Genomic DNA, 22,224 nt, shown 5'->3' with positions numbered 1-22,224 from the left:
CCACTGGGAACATAAACTGCTCTAGCATGTGTCGCTGGAGCTATGCTAAGGTGATCAAAGATAGTGACGTATTAGGATCGAAATTGACCCGTGCCTCTCAAACAGAGGAGACATTTTCTCTCCTCCTGTGGAATTTTGAATTGGATTGCTCACGGTCTCAGTATAGAATTTAAATTCTAGTTTTCTGAACTTGCCATATTTAATTTCCCAACCCTTTGCGGCCACTCCCTACTTCCTCTGTACATTAGGAATGATAATCCCTCACGGGGTCATTAGAAAATTCTAATGCGATAGTGTTTATAAAGTGGGAAGTTGTATACGAATGTAAGGTTTTAGTGTTAAAGAGAGAGTATGATGTAATGGGAAACGCACTGGATGAAGTCAGAACATTAACTCAAGATCTGAGTGCTGAATTTTCCACTTACTCGCTTGACACTGGGTGGGAGACTAAATCTCTTCTTCATTCTCCCCCATCTCTGAAATGAGAGTAATGCTGCTCCCTCTTCACCGCACCAGCGCGTAGTTTCTAAGAGTTTTGCTGGCTCCGGAATCAACTGGCTGAGTTTCACTCCTTGCCTTCCTCACTTTCTCACATTTGCCTGCCTTGCTCTGTCCACCTGTGAGAACAGGAAATTCTTGCCCACATCAGAGGTCTTATGCAGAGTCATGAAGAACAAATAAGGTAGTTCCCCTGAAAGCTGCCTGACATGCCATAAACACTCTGTAAATATCAATTATCAACACAGAACATTTTCGTGATGAAATGAAATGTGATGAAGTTTTTCATAGTCCATGAAGTAATGGAACCAATGTAATTTTTTTCTCCCTTGTGGTATTTATATTATGGGTTAAAGTATAGTTCTGTTGGGGCGCCTGGGTGGCTTAGTCGGTTAAACGTCCGACTTTCGCTCAGGTCATGATCTCGCGGTTCGTGGGTTTGAGCCCCGCGTCGGGCTCTGTGCTGACTGCCGGCTCAGAGCCTGGATCCTATTTCAGAGTCTGTGTCTCCCTCTCTCTCTGACCCTCCCCTGCTCACGCTGTCTCTCTCTCTCTCCTAGAAATAAATAAAAATATTAAAAAATATATATTTATAGTTGTTACCACTTTTGGAGAGTAATTACTGGTAATGCTAATTAATAACACTTGATGTATGTAAGTGCTCGATTTCATTGAGGTATGTTAACTTTATGAAAAGAATCAAAAGAAGTAAACTGCTCTTTGTACTTATGCTAACCCAGAAAAAGTCTTACGATTCCCTAGTCGTCAGGCTTCCTTCTGGACTGTTGCAGTTTAGTGACACTCAGTGAGGGTTATAGAAATGAAAATGGAGTTGTTTATACTGTATATCTGATGCTGAGTATATTTGGGGCACTTATGGAATTGTAGGATATTTGAGTGCTGAGATCCATAGATAAGTGTGACAATATCTTGAAAAAAGGCACCTGATTATCTCTTCTTTGTAAACTAGTTAGGCCATTTCTGCCCTTAGTTATTTAATTAAAAATAGGAAACAAGTAAGTGTTGGTCCGTTTTGCTCCATGGTATCTTGATTGATCCTGTGAAGTGGGTTAGGGATATTTAGCTTTTCAGAGGTAGGATGATGATGGAAATAATGAAGTTCAGTTCAGGAGGCAATGTAGACTAGAGGCAAGAGCCTACTAAATCGCCCTGGATTCAAACCCTAGCTGTGTCGCATAAGGCCAGGCCAGTGTGATTACAGGCAAATTAACATCACCTTGTTGAGGTGTTAAGTTTCTTTATCAGTGGTGGTGATAATAACTCCCTAGCCAAGTTTGGTGTGGATTTGAGGTAAGGTTTGTACTAAACCATTTAGTTAGTTTCTGGCAAAAATGTGAATTCCTTCTGTTTAGGTTGCCATTTTATATTTGTATTAAGTTTTGCCTTCATGTGAACAGTTTCAGGAGGTGGCATCTTACTGATACAGTTCAACCTGTCATTTTATTGGTGAGAAAATTTAGATCCAAAGAGGTAAACCTATCAGTAATCAAGGCGGCAGATTGCAGACTAGAATCTGGGTTTCTGAATCTCTTGTCTGTTCTTTCTACCAATGAGTTCTGCCTTTTCCAGATTCTTATTAGAAAAAGTTTGAATACATGTTGTGTTGTCTCTCAGAATGTTGTATTAAGAGAACAGATTTGGAAGAAAGCTCATATGGGTTCACATCCCAGCTTTGCCACTGATTACTTAACGTAGTTTCCTATGAAATCGGAAAATGAATGAGGAAGCACTAGTGCCTGGTCTGTGGTAAGTGATGGATGTGGTAAATATGATGAAATACAACAGGATAACCCCGTTTTTTCCTAGATTAAAAAAAAAAAAAGACCTATCTGGTGTCAGAAGATATTTCTGTCTTTTCTGACATCTCACAACCCCATATATATAGCATGTCTCAACTTGGGCTCCTAATGTTGATTGTAGTGAAGATTGAAATTTAAGGTTTTCTAAAAATAATTCTTACAGTGTTTGAATTGGTCTCTCCCTTAGCCTCAGGAACTACTCTTGCTCCTTTCTACCCACCTTATCTGGCAAATTGTGCTGCTCTTTCTCCATCATCATTGCAATATCGTGATTTATAAGAAACATATATTTGATCACTTAGATGACCAAAACATGTTTCTCATATATATTTGGTTTTCGTCCACAATTCTTGGCCCACAGCCCCCCAAGCCCTTGGAATTTTCTGAGGGTAAGAGGTATGGGATCATCTTTTGTCGTAGTTGTTTTCTTAACCTCTTTTACTGAAGTTGTTTCAGAGCCATGAAGGTGAAATGGGTGTCTTGTTATTTATAACAAGCCCTTTTTTACCAAGACTGTGTTTATGGTAATGAGGTGACTTTTGGACAGCAACTAAGGATGGGGGCTGATTGCCAAGGAAACCAACCGTGTAATTAGAGGGTTGGAGCTTTCAGTCCCACCAAGGTTGGTAGAGGACAGGAGCTGAAAGTTGAATCAATTGCCAATGACTTAATCATTTCTAAGTAAGGAAGCCTTTGTAAAAACCCTAAGAAGAGAGGGTTCAGAGAGCTTCCAGAACTTTTTCACATGCCATTGTGTCAGCCCCAGACTCCAGGAGGACAGGCTGCTTTGTTCAGGACTTATGTATCTGTATGGTTAGAAGCATAGGTAACAATGGAGACTTACAGTTAGCATCCAAAGTAGAGGGCAGTCTTGTGGGACCAAGCCCTTTACCTGTGGAATATTTTGCTGTCTCTGGGTAGATGATTTCGGAATGGAGCTGAAGGACATTGTAGGACACCCAGCTAGTCTCCAGAGAGCATTGCTTCTTGATAGTGAAGAATAATCTACCCCTCATGTTGGAATTGGCTGACCAGAACACCTTTTAATCATTCTTGGGAATTTCATTGTTCTTAGCAATAACTGTCAACATTTTTCATCAATTCTGTTTTAATTTGTACTTTTCTTATGTAAACGTCTAAGAAGAAACAATTTAATTCCAAGTATATAAAATATTTGCATGATATATTTCCTATAGGTAAATCTGATTCTCCTATACTGTTGTGGTAAGAGAGATAATGAAATTGCTTTCTATAATTTTAAAAACAAAATCTCATGCAAAAGTTAGTTGTTGTTTACCGATTAATAATCTAGAACTAACCATGCCCACAAATGTTTAAGAATACTAGTTATTATTGGAATTCTATAAATCTCATAGTAAACACTTTGTAGAGTAATGGCTCTGAAATTGGATAGGAGGACGTAAAATCACATGGGGAGATTATTGAAAGTTCAGTTTGACATTTTCATCCTAGATATACTGACTTGCATAGAAATACTGACTTGCATAGATGTGCAGTGCAGTCTAGCAATCAGTATTTTTTCCATTATCATTTTTTTTAATTGAAATATAGTTAACACATCACGTTATATTGGTTTCAGGTGTATGACATACTGATTTAACAACTGTATACATTATGCTATGTTCATCCCTTCCCTTCTGGCAACCATTAGTTCTCTGATTTATAGGTCCATTTCTGCTTTTGTTCTTTTGTGTTTTAGATTGTACATCTAAGTGAAATCATGTAGAATTTGTCTTTGGCTTATTTCACTTGCATGATGCCCTGTAGGTCTACCCATGTTGTCACAAATGGCAAAATCTCATTCTTTTTTGTATCCAAATAATAGTCCATTCTGTGTGTTTGTTTGTGCCGTATCTTCATTATCCTTTTATCTTATCAGTGGACACTTAGGTTGCTTCCATATCATGGCTATTGTAAATAATGCTACAGTAAACATAGGTGTCCATATATCTTTTCAAATTAGTGTCTCCATTTTTGGGGGGAGTTACTGAATCATATGGTTTTTCTATTTTAATTTTTTGAGGAACCTCCATAATGTCTTCCACAGTGGCTATATACCATTTTATATTCCCACCAACAGAGCACTAGGGCCTCTTTTTCTGTACATCCTCGCCAGCACTTAACATTTTTTGTCTTTTTGATAGTAGCTATTCTGACAGTTGTAAGGTGATATATCCTTGTGGTTTTGATTTTCATTTCCCTGATGATTAGTTATATTGAACATTTTTTAATGTGTCTGTTGGCCATCTGTATGTCTTCTTTGGATAGATGTCTATTCAGGTTCTCTGTCCATTTTTTGGTCCTATTATTTGGGATGTTTTAGTGTTGGGTTATATAAATTCTTTATATTAATTATCAGTATTAACCCCTTATCGATATGTCATTTGCAAATCTCTTCTTCCATTTGGTAGATTGCCTTTGTATTTTGATGGTTTCCTTCGCCATGCACATTGTATATTTTGGTGTAGCCCCAATAAATTAATTTTGCTTTTGTTTCCCTATTCTGAGGAGACCTATCTAGAAAAATGTTGCTAATAAGTCTCATGACAAAGAGATTACTGCCTCTATTTTCTTCTAGTTTTATGGTTTCAGGTCTCACATTTAGGTTTCAGATGCATTTTGATTTTATTTTTGTGTATGGTGTAAGAGTGTGGTGCAGTTTCATTCTAATTTCCTCAACACCATTTATTGACGAGGCTGTCCTTTCCCCCCATTGCCTAGTTTTGCCTCCTTTGTCGTTGGTTAATTGACCATAGACGCATGGGTCTATTTCTAAGCTCTCTCTCTTTTCTGAGTCTGTTTATGTGTCACTACCATACTATTTTGTCTACTGTTAACTTTGTAGTATATCTTGAAGTCTGGAATTGTGGTATGTCCAGCTTTGTTGTTGTTTCCCTCCCCCCCCCAAATTGCTTTGGATATTCGGGTCTTTCATGATTCTATACAAATTTTCAGTACCATTTGTTCTATTTCTGTGAAAAACGCTTATGGTATTTTGACTGGAATTGCATTAAATCTGTAGATTGTTTTGTGTATGGTAGGTACATTTAAACAATACTCTTCTAATCCTTGAGCATGGGGTATCTTTCATTTGTGTTGTCTTCAGTTCTTTCATCATTGTTCTATAGTTTTCACTGTACAGGTCTTTCCCCTCCTTGGTTAAGTTAATTTTTAGGTATTTTGGTTTTTTTGGTTCAATTGTAAATGGAATTGTTTTCATTTCTCCTTCTGCTACTTTTTTATTAGTGTATAAAAACAACACATTTCTGTATATTAATTTTGTAAACTACAACTTTACTGTATTTGTTTATTCTAATAAATTTTTGGTGAAGTCTTTAGGATTTTTTTTATGCCTAGTGCCATATCTTATGTAAATAATGAGCTTTACTTCTTACCGATTTGGATGCCATTTATTTCTTTTTCTTGCTTGTTTACTAGAAATTTCTAGGCTAGGACCTTCCAGTACTATGTTGAATACAGGTGGTGAGAGCGGACACTCTTCTCTTGTTCCTGATCTTGGAAGATAAGTTAGCAATTCAATTTTGTTCAGATTTTCTATTTTTTCCTGACTCCGTTTTGGAAGATTGTGTTTCTAGGAGTTTATCCATTTCTTTTCAGTTGTTTGTCCACTTGGTATATAAGTTTTCATAGTAGACTCTTCAAATCTTTTTGTCTTTGATATCAGTTGTTATTTCTCCTTTTTCATTTCTGACTTTTTTGGGGTCCCCTCTCTCTCTTTTTTTTCTCTTTATGACTCTGGCCAGAGGTTTATCAATTTTGTTGATTTCTTAAGAGAACCAGTCAAATTTCATTCATCTTTTCTAATGTTATTTGGTCTCTATTTCATTTATTTCTGCTCTGATCTTTATTATTTTCTGCCTTCTACTAAGTATGGGCTTTGTTCTTTTAGTTCCTATAGGTATATTGTTAGATTGTTTATTTGAAATTTTTCTTGGGGCACCTGGGTGGCTCAGTCAGTTAAGTGTCGGACTTGAGCTCAGGTCATGATCTTGCAGTCTCTGAGTTCGAGCCCTGCTTCTGGCTCTGTGCTGACAGCCTGGAGCCTGCTTTGGATTTTGTCTCCCCCTCTCTCTCCACCCCTCCCCCACTTGTGCTTTCTTGCTCTCAAAAATACATAAACAATATTTTGTTAAAAAAATATTTAAAAAATATTTAAAAAAAATTAAAGTTTATTTCTTGATACAGGTCTGTATGGCAGTAAATTTCTCTCTTAGAACTACTTTTGCTGTGTCCCAAGGATTTTGGGCCATTGTGTGTTCATTTTCATTTGTTTCCATGTATTTTTTTAAAGTTTCTCTGATTTCTTCATTGACTCATTGGTTGTTTAGGAGCATGTTGTTGAGCCTTCACGTTTGTGTTTTTCCAGTTTTTCTCTTGTGATTGATTTTTAGTTTCATACTGTTGTGGTCTGAAAAGATGCTTCGTATGATTATAATCTTAAATTTATTGAAACTTGTTTTGTGGCCTAACGTGATCTATTCTGGAGAATGTTTTACATGCACTTGAAAAGAATGTGTATTCTGTTGTTTTGGGTGGAGTGTTCTATATATGTCTGTGTTAAGTCCATCTGGTCTAATGTGTCTTTCAGAAACACTATTTCCTTATTGATTCTATGCTTGGATGACCTATCCATTGATATAAGTAAGGTGTTAAAATTCCCAACTATTACTATATTACTGTCACTTTCTTCCTTCTTGTCTGTTAGCTGATATTTGCTTTATCTATTTAGGTGCCGCAGTGTCAAATGCATAGATGTTTATAATTGTTATAAATCCCTTCATTGTTACGTAATGCACTTCTTGGTCTCTTGTTACAGTCTGTGTTAAAGTCTATTTTTATCTGATAAGTATTGGTGCTCCCATTTTTTTTTCCATAATTGAATTTTTGTTCTGAGGATCAGAACAGACATTCAGTTTGTACACACTTCTGGACATATGTACTGAAAAATTACATAGTTGTGATTTCTTTTTCTAAAAGTTATTTCAGTGGCCTTCCAGCTTAAAATTTGGAGGTAAATTTTTCTTAACAGTATATCAAGTACCAGTATCTTCAAATGTTGATATGCTGTAACATTGTTAAATCCCATTATTTCACAATTTAATATTATATATGTAACATACTCAAATTTTCATCTTACGCAGCACAATAACAGTTATTAGGACTGGACTACCACATCCAAGATGTTACAGAATGCATCAGATTCTTACTGAGAGCCAAGTTTAAGGAGTGGTTTTCTTTAGGAATCAATTCTGTCAAAAACAACATTGGAATAGAAGCAATTTAAGATGTTCAGGACCTATTAAACACATGACTGATTCCAAATTACCATTTAGTGTGCTTGGCATTATAGGATATAAAAACTACCCCATCTATGGAATGTTAAACTGACACTCAAAAGACAATCAAAGCATCCCATATTCAATATCCCACTATTTCCTGGTTGTATCAAAAAAAATAAACAACTAGCAAATGATTTCACCTTTTTAAAAAAGCATTTACACTTAAAAAAAATGGAATGAGGTGGATTGCCTCCTTAAAATTGTTTGCAGAGCTACTAATAAACTTGGGTTTACAAAATAGTTAATGAAAATATTCCTCTGGATTGTACACATAGGAAGATAGGGACTACTAATAAGACATGATATTATTAACCAGACTTGGCTTCTTTCTCTCCTGCTTCATCAAAGGCTAGACTCCCATTTTTAGATTTTCCATTTTGTGTAGGTAAGTCTCTTTTTGTTTCTTGGTTAGCCACTTCAGCCTGTTTACCCTTTGCTTTCCTTTTCCCTTTTTTTTTTTTTGTCTGAAGAGTATCCTTTCCTTCCTCCTTTTTTGGCTTCTTTTCCACGTTTGCAGGTGCAGGTTTGGTTGAGAACCTCACCAATTTCCTCTTGGGCTCCTTTGCCACCCCTTCAGCAGAGCTGATCTTTCTTGTGGGCATTGTGGCAGTACGGCAGATACATGCCCGGTGCCTGCTGGTCACAGGGTGCAGAGAGCCTTTACAGGGTTGGGCTGCCTGGCTGTAGCCACTCCTTCCACACCCAAGCTGCTCCGACATACCCCAGGTTTTTTGCTTCAGTTTGCATGGAATATTGTTTTTCAGTCCTTTACTTCAATCTGAAGTGAGTCTCTTAATAAGCAGCATATTGATAGGTCTTGTTTTTTTTAATCTATTCTTCATTCTGTATCTTTTTTTGTAATATAGTTTATTGTCAAGTTGGTTTCCATATAACACCCAATGTGCATCCCAACAAGTGCCCTCCTCCATGCCCATCACCCATTTTCCCCTTTCCCCCACTCCCATCAACCCTCAGCTTGTTCTCAGTATGTAAGAGTCTCTTGTGGTTTGCCTCCCTCCCTCTCCTTAACTATTTTTTTTTCCCTTTCCCCTCCCCTATGGTCCTCTGTTAAGTTTCTCCTGTTCCACCTATGAGTGAAAACATATGGTATCTTTCTCTGTCTGACATATTTCACTTAGCATAATACCCTTGAGTTCCATCCATGTTGCTACAAATGGCCATGTTTTATTCTTTCTCATTGCCATGTAGTATTCCATTGTGTAGATAAACCATATCTTCTTGATCCATTCATCCGTTGATGGACATTTAGTCTCTTTCCATGGTTCGGCTATTGTTGAGAGTGCTGCTATGAACATTGGGGTACATGTGCCCCTGTGCATCAGCACTCCTGTATCCCTTGGGTAAATTCCTAGCAGTGCTCTTGCTGGGTCATAGGGGAGTTCTAGTGTTAATTTTTTGAGGAACCTCCACACTGTTTTCCAGAGTGGCTGCACCAGTTTACATTCCCACCAACAGTGTAGGAGGGTGCCCGTTTCTCCACATCCTCGCCAGCATCTATCATCTCCTGATTGGTTCATTTTAGCCACTCTGACCGGCGTGAGGTGGTATCTCATTGTGGTTTTGATTTGTACATCCTGATGGTGAGTGACGCTGAGCATCGTTTCATGTGTCTGTTGGCCATCTGAATGTCCTCTTTGGAGAAGTGTCTGTTCATGTCTTCTGCCCATTTCTTCACTGGATTATTTGTTTTTTGGGTGTGGAACTTGGTGAGTTCCTTACAGATTTTAGATGCTAGCCCTTTATCTGTTATGTGATTTGCAACTATCTTTTTTCCCATTCCATCGGTTGCTTTTTAGTTTTGATTGTTTCATTTGCCGTACAGAAGCTTTTGATCTTGATGAGGTCCCAATAGTTCATTTTTGCTTTTGATTCCCTTGCCTTTGGAGATTGTCAAATAAGAAATTGATGCAGCTGAGGTCAAGGAGGTTGTTTCCTGCTTTCTCCTCTAGGGTTTTTAATGGTTTCCTATCTCACTCTCAGGTCCTTCATCCATTTTGAGTTTATTTTTGTGTGTGGTGAAAGAAAGTGTTCTAGTTTCATTCTTCTGCATGTTGCTGTCCAGTTCTCCCAGCACCATCTGTTAAAGAGGCTGTCTTTTTTCCATTGGATGCTCTTTCCTGCTTTGTCAAAGATTCATTGGCCATACATTTGTGGGTCCAATTCTGGGTTCTCTATTCTATTCCATTGGTCTATGTGTCTGTTTTTGTGCCAATACTATACTGTCTTGATGATTACAGCTTTGTAGTAGGGGCTAAAGTCTGGGATTGTGATACCTCCCATTTTGGTTTTCTTCTTCAATATTACTTTGGCTATTCGAGGTCTTTTGTGATTCCATACAAATTGTAGAACGCTGGTACAATTTTGATTAGGATTACACTGAAGGTGTAGATTGCTTTGGGTAGTATTGACATTTTAACAGTGTTTATTCTTCCTATCTATGAGCATGGAGTGTTTTCCCATTTCTTTGTTCTTCAACTTCCTTCATAAGCTTTCTATACAGATCTTTTACATCTTTGGTTAGGTTTATTCATAGATATTTTACGGTTCTTGGTGCCATTGTGAATGAAATCAGTTTCCTTATTTCTCTTTCTGTTGTTTCATTATTGGTGTATAAAAATGCAACCGATTTCTGTACTTTGATTTTGTACCCTGCAACTTTGCTGAATTCATGGATCAGTTCTAGTAGGCTTCTGGTGGAGTCTGTCTGGTTTTCTATGTAGAGTATCATGTTGTCTGCGAAAAGTGAGAGATTGACTTCTTCTTTGCCAATTCTGATGCCTTTTATTTCCTTTTGTTGTCTGATGGCTGATGCTACGACTTCCAGCACTATGTTAAACAACAGTGGTGACAGTGGACATCCCTGTCGTTTTCCTGATTTCAGGGGTAAAGCTCTCAGTTTTTCCCTGTTGAGGATGATGTTAGCTGAGGGCTTCTCATAGATGGCTTTTATGATGTTTAAGAAAGTTCCTTCTATCCTCACTTTCTTGAGGTTCTTTATTAAGAACAATGCTGTATTTTGTCAAATGCTTTTTCTATCAACAGGATCATATGGTTTTTATCTTTTCCTTTGTTGATGTATCACGGTGATTGATTTGCGAATGTTGAACCAGCCATGTAACCCAGGAATGAATCCCACTTGATCATGGTGGATAATTCTTTTTATACGCTGTTGAATTTGATTTGCTAGTATCTTGTTGAGGATTTTTGCATTCGTATTCAACAGGGATATTGGCCTGTGGTTCTCTTTTTTGTTGGGTCTCTGTCTGGTTTGGGGATCAAAGTGATGCTGGCTTTATAGAATAAGTCCAGAAGTTTTCCTTCCATTTCTGTTTTTCGGAACAGCTTGAGAAGGATAGGTATTAACTCTGTTTTAAATGTCTGGTAAAATTCCCCAGGGAAGCCGTCTGGTCCATGACTCTTATTTGTTAGGAGATTTTTGATAACTGATTCAATTTCTTCACTAGTTATGGGTCTGTTCAGATTTTCTATTCCCATTTGAATTTTGTTAGTGAGTGTATGTTTAGGAATTTGTCCATTTCTTCTAGGTTGTCCAGTTTTTTGGCATATAATTTTTCATAGCATTCCCTGATAATTGCTTGTATTTCTGAGGGATTGGTGATGAGTTCCTTCACTTTTTTTTTGTTTGGGAAAACCTTTATCCCTCCTATTCTGAATGACAGGCTTGCTGGATAAAGGGTTCTTGGCTGCATATTTTTCCTATTCATCACATTAAAGATTTCCTGCCAAATTTCATTAGATAGGACTGCTACCACCCTTATGTGTCTACCTTTGTATGTTAAGGCCCGTTTATCCCTAGCTGCTTTCAGAATTCTCTCTGTATCCTTATATTTTGCCAGTTTCACTATGATATGCCATTCAGAAGATTGATTCAAGTTACGTCTGATGGGAGTTCTCTGTGCCTCTTGGATTTCAAGGTCTGTTTCCTTCCCCAGATTGGGGAAGTTCTCAGGTATAATTCGTTCATGTACCCCTTCAGCCTCTTTTTCTCTCTATTCTTCTAGAATTTCTGTGATACAGATATTGTTCCATTTGATTGCATCACTCCTCGGATTCTCCTTTCATGCTCCTAGATCAATTTTTCTCTCTTTTTCTCGGCTTCCTCTTTTTCTATAATTTTGTCTTCTAATTCACCTATTCTCCTCTCTGCCTCTTTCATGCCGTGGCTGCCTTAATTTTATTATGTATCTCATTTATAGCTTTTTTTTAAGTCATCATAACTATTTTTAAGATCCATGAACTTGGCAGCAATAGCGAGTGTCTGCTGTCTTCTATGCCTTTTTCAAGCCCAGTGATTAATTTTATGACTATTGTTCTAAATTATTGTTCAGTTATGTGGCTTGTATCTGTTTTGATCAATTCTTTTGCTGTCACTTCTTCCTGGAATTTCTTTTGAAGAGAGTTCTTCCATTTCATCATTTCAGGTTTCTGTCTCTTGTAAGTTTGTGCTCTGCACCTGCAAGTACTGCTATATTAAAGAGGCTCATACACAGTCCAGGGCCTGGCCATTCAGGAAGTATTCTTTTAAGGGTGTCCCTTGGTCTCTCTAGTTGTGACTTTGCCTGTTTTGTTTCCCTACTCGTAGTGATGTTTTGGACTCTCCACCATGTGTGCTTTGGTTTGTTCCTTGAAGTAGCCCTGGAAAGGAAAACAGAGAACAAACACATGTAAACACACAAACAAATCATACAAGCAAGCAAACCGACAAAAATAATTTAAGAAAAAGACAGTCTAAAAGCATAAAACCAGAAATCTCACCTACAAATAAAGAGCAGGGTGGAGGCAGTGCTGATGGAAGAGCATATGCAAAGAGAGAAACGACAGAGGTGGAGAGAAAGGGAAAATGAACATTGACCAGGCAGAGAGACTAAAAGGCTTAATTTAGAGTGAGAAAAAGGAGAACACAGCAGAGGCAAGGAGAAAGAAACAAAGATGTTACCCAGAGTAACTATATAGTGTGATTATTCCAGAGGGAGAGAAAGGAAGGTAAAGAAGGAGGTGTAGAACATGCATCAAGAGGATGGATTAAATATGTCTTTTAAGCAAACCTATAACCAGAATAACCAGCGCAGAGGGGAGAGAGAAGACTGAGAAAAGGAAGAATATATCTGAATAGCAAGAATTGATCTAGAGTTAATCACGGCAATGCAGCAGTGTTGGTCTTGGGGCAGGGGCCGTCTCTTTCTACAGCATCTACCTGCTCCCAGCAGCTACCCAGTGTAGCTGGGCGTGGTTTGGTATAGGTGGGTCCCGCCTCCATTGTAGGTCCTGCCTGCGGATCCCTTGGGCCCTGCCTTGGTGGTTGTGGGGAGAAAAATGGCGACCCCTCAGTCCCATCTTCTCGAACCAGGTGTCCCAAATCACTCTTTTGGATCCATCCTCACTGTGTCGCGGGCTCAGATGAGGTGGGCCGTCTTCTGTGCCCCATGCACAGCTGTGTTCCAAGCTTTCACTCCATGTTCATTAACCATGCTGCCCGAAATGTATTCCTGGGAGCCACAGCACTTCATAGCAGGCAACCAGTTCCTCTTGATGTCGACTACACCCCTGGGTACCGCTTAACTTCAAGGAAACTTCTTTTGTCTCATGGCACTCAGGCACCCAGTCCAAAGATAGCTCTGCAGTTAGAGATGGGATGTCTCTCAGAAAGCCCTGTGGTTAGAGATGGGATGATAGGATCCCTCTCTGTCCCTGGTCGAGGTTTTTCTCTTGTCCAGATAACAGCCCTACACTTCCCCAGCCACTCTTTCTCTTCCCTTTGCCTCCCCACAGAGGAGGATTCCTCCCTCCTCCATGTCCCAGACCTTTTTTATCTCCCCCAGTTGTCAGTCACACACCAATGAGGCTGTCTTCCTAGTAGACTGTCTCCTCCCAGACTCTTGGGGTTCAGAGTCCTTTGGCTTCAGCCCTTCTTATTTTGAGAGATGCAAGTGGGAAGTACAGATCCCCCTACTTCTCCGCCATCATGGCCCCTCATCCTGTGTCTAATGATTGGAACATTTAGACTACTCACATTTAAAGTAATTGTTGATGGGGTACCTGGGTAGCTCAGTTAGTTGAGCTTCCAACTCATGAACTTGAACCCCATGTTGGGGCTCTGCACTGAGCGTGGAGCCTGCTTGGGATTTTCTCTCTCCCTCTCCCTCTTTCTGTCCCTTTTGTGCATGCACACACTCTTGCTCACTTGCTTTCTCTCAAACAGACATTTAAAAAAATAAAGTATTTTTTAAAATATTTTTTAATGTTTTCTTTATCTGAGGGAGAGAGACAGCATGAGTAGGGGAGGTCCAGAGAGAGTGGGAGACTGGGAGACACAGTATCCGAAACAGGCTCCGAGCTAGCTGTCAACACAGAGCTTGACGCGGGGCTCAAACCCACGAACTGTGAGATCATAACCTGAGCTGAAGTCGGTTGCCTGACTAATTGAGCCACCCAGGCGCCCCTAAAAAAATACAATAATTGTTTATAGGTATACTTAGCGCCACTTTTTGTTAATTATCTTCTGGGTTTTGTAGTTTTTCTCCGTTCCTTTCTTGCTCTTTCCCCCTGTGATTGAGAACTTTTATTAGTGTAATGCTTGGCTTTGTTTCTCTTTTTTCTTTCTCTTTCTCTTTAAAGGCTTTTAGTTTGTGGCTACCATGAGGTTCATATTTGACATCCTAAGTATATAACAGTCTGTAGTAAGTTGATGATCACTTAAGTTCAGACACATTTTGAAAGAACTTCATTTTTACTCCCACATTTTATGTATATGTTGCCATATTATACATCTTTTTTATTTTGTGATTACTCTTAACTAGTTTTTTAGGACATAATAGATTTTACTAGGGTTTTTAATGTTCATACTACCTTTATAAGTGATTGCTGTACTAATTTTACTGTGTTTGCTTCTGTTTTTACTCTTGAAATTTTTTCCTTTTCTAATTATGGTCTTGTCTTTTCCACTTAAAGTCCCTTTATCATTTATTATAATGCCAGGTTAGTGGTGATGAACTCCTTTAACTTTTGCTTGTCTGGAAAAATATCTTCTCTTCAATTATGAATGATAATGCTGCTGGGTAGAATATTCCTGGTTGTAGGTTATTTATCTTTCCGCACTTTGTATACATCATGCCAGTCCTTTCCGGCCTGCAAAGTTTCTTTTTCAAAATCAGCTGATAGCTTTATGGAATTTTCCTTATATGTTGCTGGTTGCTCTTCTCTTGCTGCTTTTAAAATTCTTTATCTTTAATCTTTGACATTTTAACGTATGTCATGCTGTAGACCTCCTTTGGTTCATCCTATGTGGGACTCTGGTTGCTTTCTGTACCTGAATGTCTGTTTCTTTCACCAGGTTAGGGAAGTTTTCAGGTATTTTTTTCAAATAAGTTTTCTGCCCCTTCCTCTCTTTCATTCTGGGACCTCTAAAATGTGAATGTATGTTTGCTTGATATTGTCCAAGAGATTCCTTAGCCTACCCTCTTTTTTTTTGTTGCTGTTCAGTTTAGGTCCTTTCTATTATCCTATTTTCCAGTTTGCTGATTGATTTTTTTTGCATCCTCTACTCTCCTTTGATTCCCTCTAGTGTATTTTTTATTTCAGTTATTGTATTCTTTTTTTTAAGTTTACTTATTTTGAGAGAGAAAATGAGTGGGGGAGGGGCACAGAGAGAGGAGAGAGAATCCCAGCCACAGTCCATGCTGTCAGCACAGAGCCTGATGCAGAACTCAAATCCCATGAACCACAAGATCATGACGTGAGCCAAAATTAAGAGTCAGATGCTTAACCAAGTTTTTAAGTAATCTCTACACCCAACATGGGGCTCAAACCTACAACTCCAAGGTCAAGAGTTGCATTCTCTACCAACTGAGCTGGCCAGGCACCCCTTGGTTGTGTTTTAATGTATCACTATTTCTCACATAATTTTTAGGACAATTAGATAAGCAGTTTTCATGCTGCTTTCCAGTGCATTCCAAGTCATGTTTATAGTATAATAAGTACATATTTGGAATAATAGTATGAAAGCTGAAAGAAACCTGAAAGAAGCATATATATGCAAATATTTTTTTCATATTTGAAGATGACACCAAATGCAAATTTGTAGTGATTTGAAAACAAAATAGGCAATAAGATTTTAAATATATAAAATAAGCCAATCTCATTACTGATTTTGTCCTTAAAAGGACCGGTTCTACTACATGTGACATTGTTATGTCATTATACCTCCTCTTATCTAAGATACTTAAAACCTTTCCATAGGATTCCTAGTTTTGTATTTCGTAACAAATCTGAGTATGTGGAAGAGTTATGGAGTGGGGGGGAGAAATACTGATAGTTGAGGCTCTGAAATCCAGGTGCTTGTACTGTATATTATCTGGTCTTAGTTAAGCTTTATAACCCTCCCAGGCCCCAGTTTTTTCATCTGTGAAATGAATACAGTAAGATTTTCTACCTCATAGTGTAGTCTTGAGAATTAAATGGAGTAGTATTTATGAAATGCTTAGCACAATACTGTGTTGTTCGTTTGGTTACAGATACATTTTATAAATGTTGGGTAAATATTCTTCACATTCTTGAATCCTATCCATTCATGAATTCCACAGAATAAGGATCAAATTCTGTAGTCTCTTTGTCATAGAGTTTGTTTCTGTTAGTTTTTTTTTAATTTTTTTAATTTATTATAGTTTTTATTTATTTTTTTTATTTCACATCCTGTTGTTTACCTTTCATACCTTCTCCTCACACTTTCAGGCCTTTGAACTTGTTTCCATTACCTAGAAGTTTTAAGTACAATGAAAATAACCATCCTCTCCACCTAAAAGTATGGGACTAAGAGTCTTTTTTTTATGTGATACTTCTTTCAGAACCACTCCTCCTTCCCAACCCTCAATTTCCATAGCATTCTCTCTTGTTTCAAGTATATATTCAAATATATTTGAATATATATACATTTTATATATATATATATCTTTATGGTGTGGTAATTATTTTACTGCACAGCTGTTTCCCATGCTGGATTTTCCTTGCTGAATAAATGATTGTTTCGTGATAAAAATGAATAGGAAATCACACAGCTGAGCTAGTTAGAACTTTGTGTAAAATAAAAGCATATATGCCCTGATCCTTAAAGTGCACAGTCGGTAGGACATGTGTTGATTGTGTAGAGCAGTTTATGCTTACTTCTTGTTTTTCAACTTTCTTTGGAGAAAAAATTATTCTAGTTAAATAACTCCTCATTTGTTTGGATATTAAGATATAAGAAATCACATGTCTAAGATGGGCACAGTTTTATCTTAAACTATACTGCATGCTGCCACTTAACTAGCCAGTTATTCTTGTCTGCTTATCAAGCTTTTCAGATATAACATGTAGGAGAAAGAATCTTAGGTGGATATATATATATGCATACTTCTTTTTGCAGTGTGGGAATAACCCATACTTTCCATTTGGAAAGGAAGTATCAGCATTTCAGGTATCAGCAGCATGACTGGTATGATGTTTGCTGTTATTTTGGAAAAGAGTTGAATTCAGAGAGGAAATAGTAAACCCCATTAAAGGAAGAAACCTTTTTCTTCATCAATAGAAAGAAGTACATCTTCCACCAGAAGCAGCAAAAATTATTATGGTTCTGAGGACCCGCCACCTTTTTGAGATATGTAGGCAGCATAGTCCTTTCTTATTTTTGGACTTTCTTGACAGGCTGGAAAAAATTCTAACTTAAGAGTAAGAGTTGTCCTATATGATTAGAAACTTTTAAAAATATTGTTAATGTTTGTTATTTTTGAGAGAGAGAGAGAGACAGAGCATGATCAGGGGAGGGCCGGAGAGAAAAGAAGACACAGAATCCGAAGCAGACTTGAGGCTCTAAGCACAGAGCTTGATAAGGGGCTTGAACTCCTGAACCGTAAGATCATGACCTCAGCCAAAATTGGATGCTTAACCAACTGAGCCACCCAGGCACCCTGCTTAGAAATTTTTAAGTTGGTATTGGTGAAAATTGTCTGATAAGTTTCACCTACTCAGACTGCGGTGTACAGATTCATTTTTGCCTACCTCTCCTATAATCCTAGATATAAACAAATTGCTAGACAAACCAAACTTAACATTGGTTGAGAACAATGGGGAAGCTTTTCATTTTAAAACCGGTAAAGCAGAAATACAGTGATAGAAGGCCAGAAGCAGAAAAACACATACTTTTCCTTAGTATTCAAGTTTTCTGAAATAAAGCAAAAAAGACTCTATAGGCATTAATTGACATAGGGAGGGAGGGTAGAAGTTTTAGAGAAAAGCAGGCATAATAAAAACATATTCTGTGGTTTAATCGTTTGTGTTTACATCTCAATTCATTATTTCCTATGCTACTTGGGAAAATTACTTAAATTCCTTCTACTTCAATTCCTCACCTATTATATTCTTGGAACAGTGACTGACATAGTAAGCAATTAAATCTTATTCCAAGCAAGGAATACTAAATAAAAATGTTTTTCTGTAGTCATTAATTACTAATCTAAGATACATGATATTCCATTGATAGACTTTATTTAACCTTTATTTAGCCTATTTTTGGTGTTTTATTTCAAACTAAAAAACATTTAAAAGGATTTTTTTAGGTTCTCTTAAGACATGCAGTTCTTCTTACCCTGTTTTTTCCATGAGGTCTTAAAAGGTTTCAGCCACAATTTCTCCTTCCACAGTGTTTTCAGGAACACAACTCTCAGATGGGGAAGTAATGCTGAACCTAACAGCAAAAGTAGATGTACAGAGCAAGTTCCCTAACTAATGGAGTAACTGGATGCTTCTCTTAGGTTTTAGAGTTAGACTTTGATTTGAATCCTACACTATCCACTCTTCATTTAATAACCAGTATTTATTGGGCACCTTATACACAATGTTGAGTTAGGGACACAATGATAAGCAAAACAAACATTACTTGTACCCTCACAGAGCTAATATCTACTGGCTTTAACTTGGGCAAATTACTTAACCATTTTGATCCTATAAGATGTAGAGGATACCTACCTCATAGACTTGTTTGGATGGATTTAAATGAGATAGTATTAAAAGAATGTAGTACAAGGTACTGGGACATGATGAGTACTGAAATGTTAATTCCAGGCCACCTGGGTGCCTCAGTCAGTTAAGCATCTGACTTTGGCTTTGGTCATGATCTCGTGGTTCATCTGTTTGAGCCCTGTGCTGACAGCTCATAGCTTGGAGCCTGGTTCGGATTCTGTGTGTGTGTGTGTGTGTGTGTGTGTGTGTGTGTGTGTGTGTCTGTCTGTCTGTCTCTCAAAAATAAAATAAAAACATTAAAAAAAATTTTAATGTTAATTCCTTTGTTTACTATTGCAATTGGACAACAAACTAATGGTATGGAAAGAATATAGTGGAGCATACATTAAAACTTCTGTAATAGTCTTTAATGAGTTGGAGTTTTTGATAATTTATAATTTGCAAGCTATAAAACTTGCAATTTTTATATGTAAGTGTAAATGCTGATAAGAAATAATGGGTATCTGGGTTTCAAGTATTTAAAAATGTTTATGCTTTACATAAAAATGGTGTTTCACAGGCACCCTCCTAACACTGTTTGTGGGAATGTAAACTGGTTCAGCCCTTCTGGAAGACAGTGTGGAGGTTCCTCAAAAAATTAACACTAGAACTCCCCTATGACCCAGCAAGAGCACTGCTAGGAATTTACCCAAGGGATACAGGAGTGCTGATGCATAGGGGCATGTGTACCCCAATGTTCATAGCAGCACTCTCAACAGTAGCCAAAACATAGAAAGAGCCTAAGTGTCCGTCAACAGACGAATGGATCAAGAAGATGTGGTTTATCTATACCATGGAATACTACATGGCAATGAGAAAGAATGAAATCTGGCCATGTGTAGCAACATGGATGGACCTTGAGAGTGTTATGCTGAGCGAAATAAGTCAGGCAGAATAGGACAGATACCATATGTTTGCATGTATAGGTGGATTAGGAAGAACTTAACGGAGGACCATGGGGGAGAAGAAGGGGAAAAATAGTTGGGGAGAGGGAGGGAGGCAAACCATGAGAGACTCTTGAATGCTGAGAACAAACAGGGCTGGTGGGGGTGGAGGAGAGGGGAAGGGGGGTGATGGGCATGGAGAAGGGCATTTTTGGGATGAGGACTGGGTGTTATATGGAAATCAACCTGATAATAAACTATTATTTTTAAAAATGCTGCTTCACAACTTTTTCTAAAACTTACTAATAACAGCTTGGATTGGTTCAAATGTTTTATAAATGTCAGCTCATTTAATATTCGTATGAATTCTGTGAAATAGTTGCTACGATTTCTTATACTTTAAAAATAAGGAAACTGAGGCAGAGAGATGAAGCATCTTGCCCAAAGCCACACTGACTCTATGTAGTAATGCTTGGATGCAGCTCCTAGAATCTGATTTCAGAGTCTGTGCCCTTCACCAGTGTGTTATGCTGCCTCTAAAAGAAAAGTTTTAAATATTGCCCCAGTACTCTCATTCTAAATACATCTCTCTTTTCTTGCTCATTTATTCATTGAGACATTTGTATTTTATATTCTTTTTAAAAAGCTGTCATGGATGCACTGGTAGAAGATGATATCTGTATTCTGAATCATGAAAAAGCACGTAGGAGAGATACAGTGACTCCAATCTCAATATATTCAGGAGATGAGTCTGTTGCTTCACACTTTGCCCTTGTCACTGCATATGAAGACATCAAAAAACGACTTAAGGATTCAGAGAAAGAGAACTCTTTCTTAAAGAAAAGAATAAGATTTTTGGAAGAAAAGGTAATTATTGTCTTTATTATGTTTTATGACTTAAAGAATAATTTAAAATACTTGATGTTTTAAGTATTTTTCTATCCTGTCTTCCATGGTTGTAATAAATTTCCAAGAATAACTCACTTCTAATCTTAAAACCCTAAGCACTGTACTTATCTTATTATACTTATCATACTTTACATATCATGTGCATGATGAATATTTATAGAATAGGATTCAGCAACTTGGAATAGATTTTTCTCTTTTCAGATTTCCCTACCTATATAAACTGTATGTGTTTTATTCAGGATTTTAATATGTGTGCAGAAAATTATATAACAACAAAGGAAATTAAGTGCCAAAGGAGGAAACTCCTGTAACATTATTCTGTTTAAAAATGTCTTCACCAGAATTGACATCATCTTTACCTCAGCATTCTCTCTTGTTTTTCAACACACAGAATAATGCTTTCAACTGATAAATTAATGTCATCTGTTTACCTTTTTCATGCAGAAACCAGACACTCTTAAATGTTTTAGAATATATAAGCTTGATAGCTGATCCCATTATAAATCATCATACCTACTTGATTTTGGATTGTGGGAATTCTTCGCTTATATTTTTATTTTTGAGTTTTAAAGTTTTAACTTAAACGTTAAAGTTTTGTGTTTCTTCAGACTAGGCCGTTTTATTTGTATTTTATGAATACCAGCTTCCCCAGAGGGGAAGGAAATGGATTCTTAGCTGCCAAGGAAATGAATTATCTTGTTATAAAAACTGTAGGATAGGGCTTGGTTGAGTTTGATTCATCTAGGTGAAGTAAGAGAAATGAAGTCAGTTATAAAAATTATGATTTTTTTTTTGTATTCCTATGCATTTTCTTTAATCATAATCAAGTAAATTTGTGATATACAGGGATAGAGTGAGAAAAGGTAACATTTTGGAGTTCATAGTTATGTTTATTTTTAAAGTAAGTAGAAAAATGTGATTTAGTATAGTTAACACTGGAAATATTTCTGAACTTTGTGACCAACAATCTTATTAATTTCTATTTTAGAGTAATCTAGTATTAATGAGCTAACACATTTATTTTCTAAAAAGCAAAGTATACCATAGCTTGTGACTTTTTCTGATGTTGGAAATGAAATACTTATCTGTATTTTTTTTTCTTAGTAAAGCTTAATTGTTGGAAGTGAAATGTTTATTTAATTATAGGCCAGGCTTTATCCCTGCATTACAAAAAAGTAAGATATAAGCCATCAGAAGACTGGCTTCCTTTGTTATTTGTTTGTTTGTAGAATACCTTCTTAAGCTTTCTCCTCCAATTTCATTCTCTTAGCTTATAGGAGCTCGATTAGATGATGAAACAAGTTCTGTGGGACGTGAACAAGTGAATAAGGCCTATCATGCATATCGAGAGGTTTGCATTGATAGAGATAATTTGAAAAGCAAATTGGATAAAATGGTAAGTTGGTTTAGAAAGAGTATCTATATATTGGAAATGAATTCTTTAGGAAGCTTAAAACTATAAATAAGTATTTATATTTGTTAAGTATGTTTAAGGCAAAATTAGGAATTTTTCAATAGTAATATTTATAACTTATTTCTGAACAAAATAATTACTTAGTATGTAATGATGTTTAGGACTTAAATATATCTAACACCACAAACTTATTTTGAAAAATCGTGACATAGTAGAATGTGTCAATGCTTTTAAAAATGAAAAGAAAA

The 22,224-nt window shown here is 37.1% G+C and overlaps 1 protein-coding gene and 1 pseudogene across 3 annotated transcripts in view; one reads left to right on the top strand and one right to left on the bottom strand.

Moving 5' to 3' along the window:
- The window catches only part of AZI2 (5-azacytidine induced 2), a 43,336-nt gene that overhangs the window by 634 nt on the left and 20,478 nt on the right, over window positions 1-22,224 (top strand). For 2 of the 3 annotated variants that reach the window (XM_077760742.1, XM_077760741.1), the window contains exons 2-3: window positions 20,300-20,520; window positions 21,833-21,958. In XM_077760742.1, the coding sequence (XP_077616868.1) occupies window positions 20,305-20,520; window positions 21,833-21,958 (342 nt within the window). In that variant the 5' untranslated portion in view covers window positions 20,300-20,304. Of the gene's footprint in view, window positions 1-11,618; window positions 11,656-20,299; window positions 20,521-21,832; window positions 21,959-22,224 lie in introns of those variants that run through there. The other variant, XM_077760743.1, reaches the window with a different exon arrangement.
- LOC144228823 (non-histone chromosomal protein HMG-14 pseudogene) lies at window positions 505-8,301 on the bottom strand (annotated as a pseudogene).

The sequence above is a fragment of the Crocuta crocuta genome, unplaced genomic scaffold (assembly GCF_008692635.1).
Source record: "Crocuta crocuta isolate KB4526 unplaced genomic scaffold, BGI_CrCroc_1.0 scaffold253, whole genome shotgun sequence".
NCBI lineage: Eukaryota > Metazoa > Chordata > Mammalia > Carnivora > Hyaenidae > Crocuta > Crocuta crocuta.
Note: the sequence above shows the minus strand (reverse complement) of the source record. Positions and strands in the feature narration are given on the sequence as shown.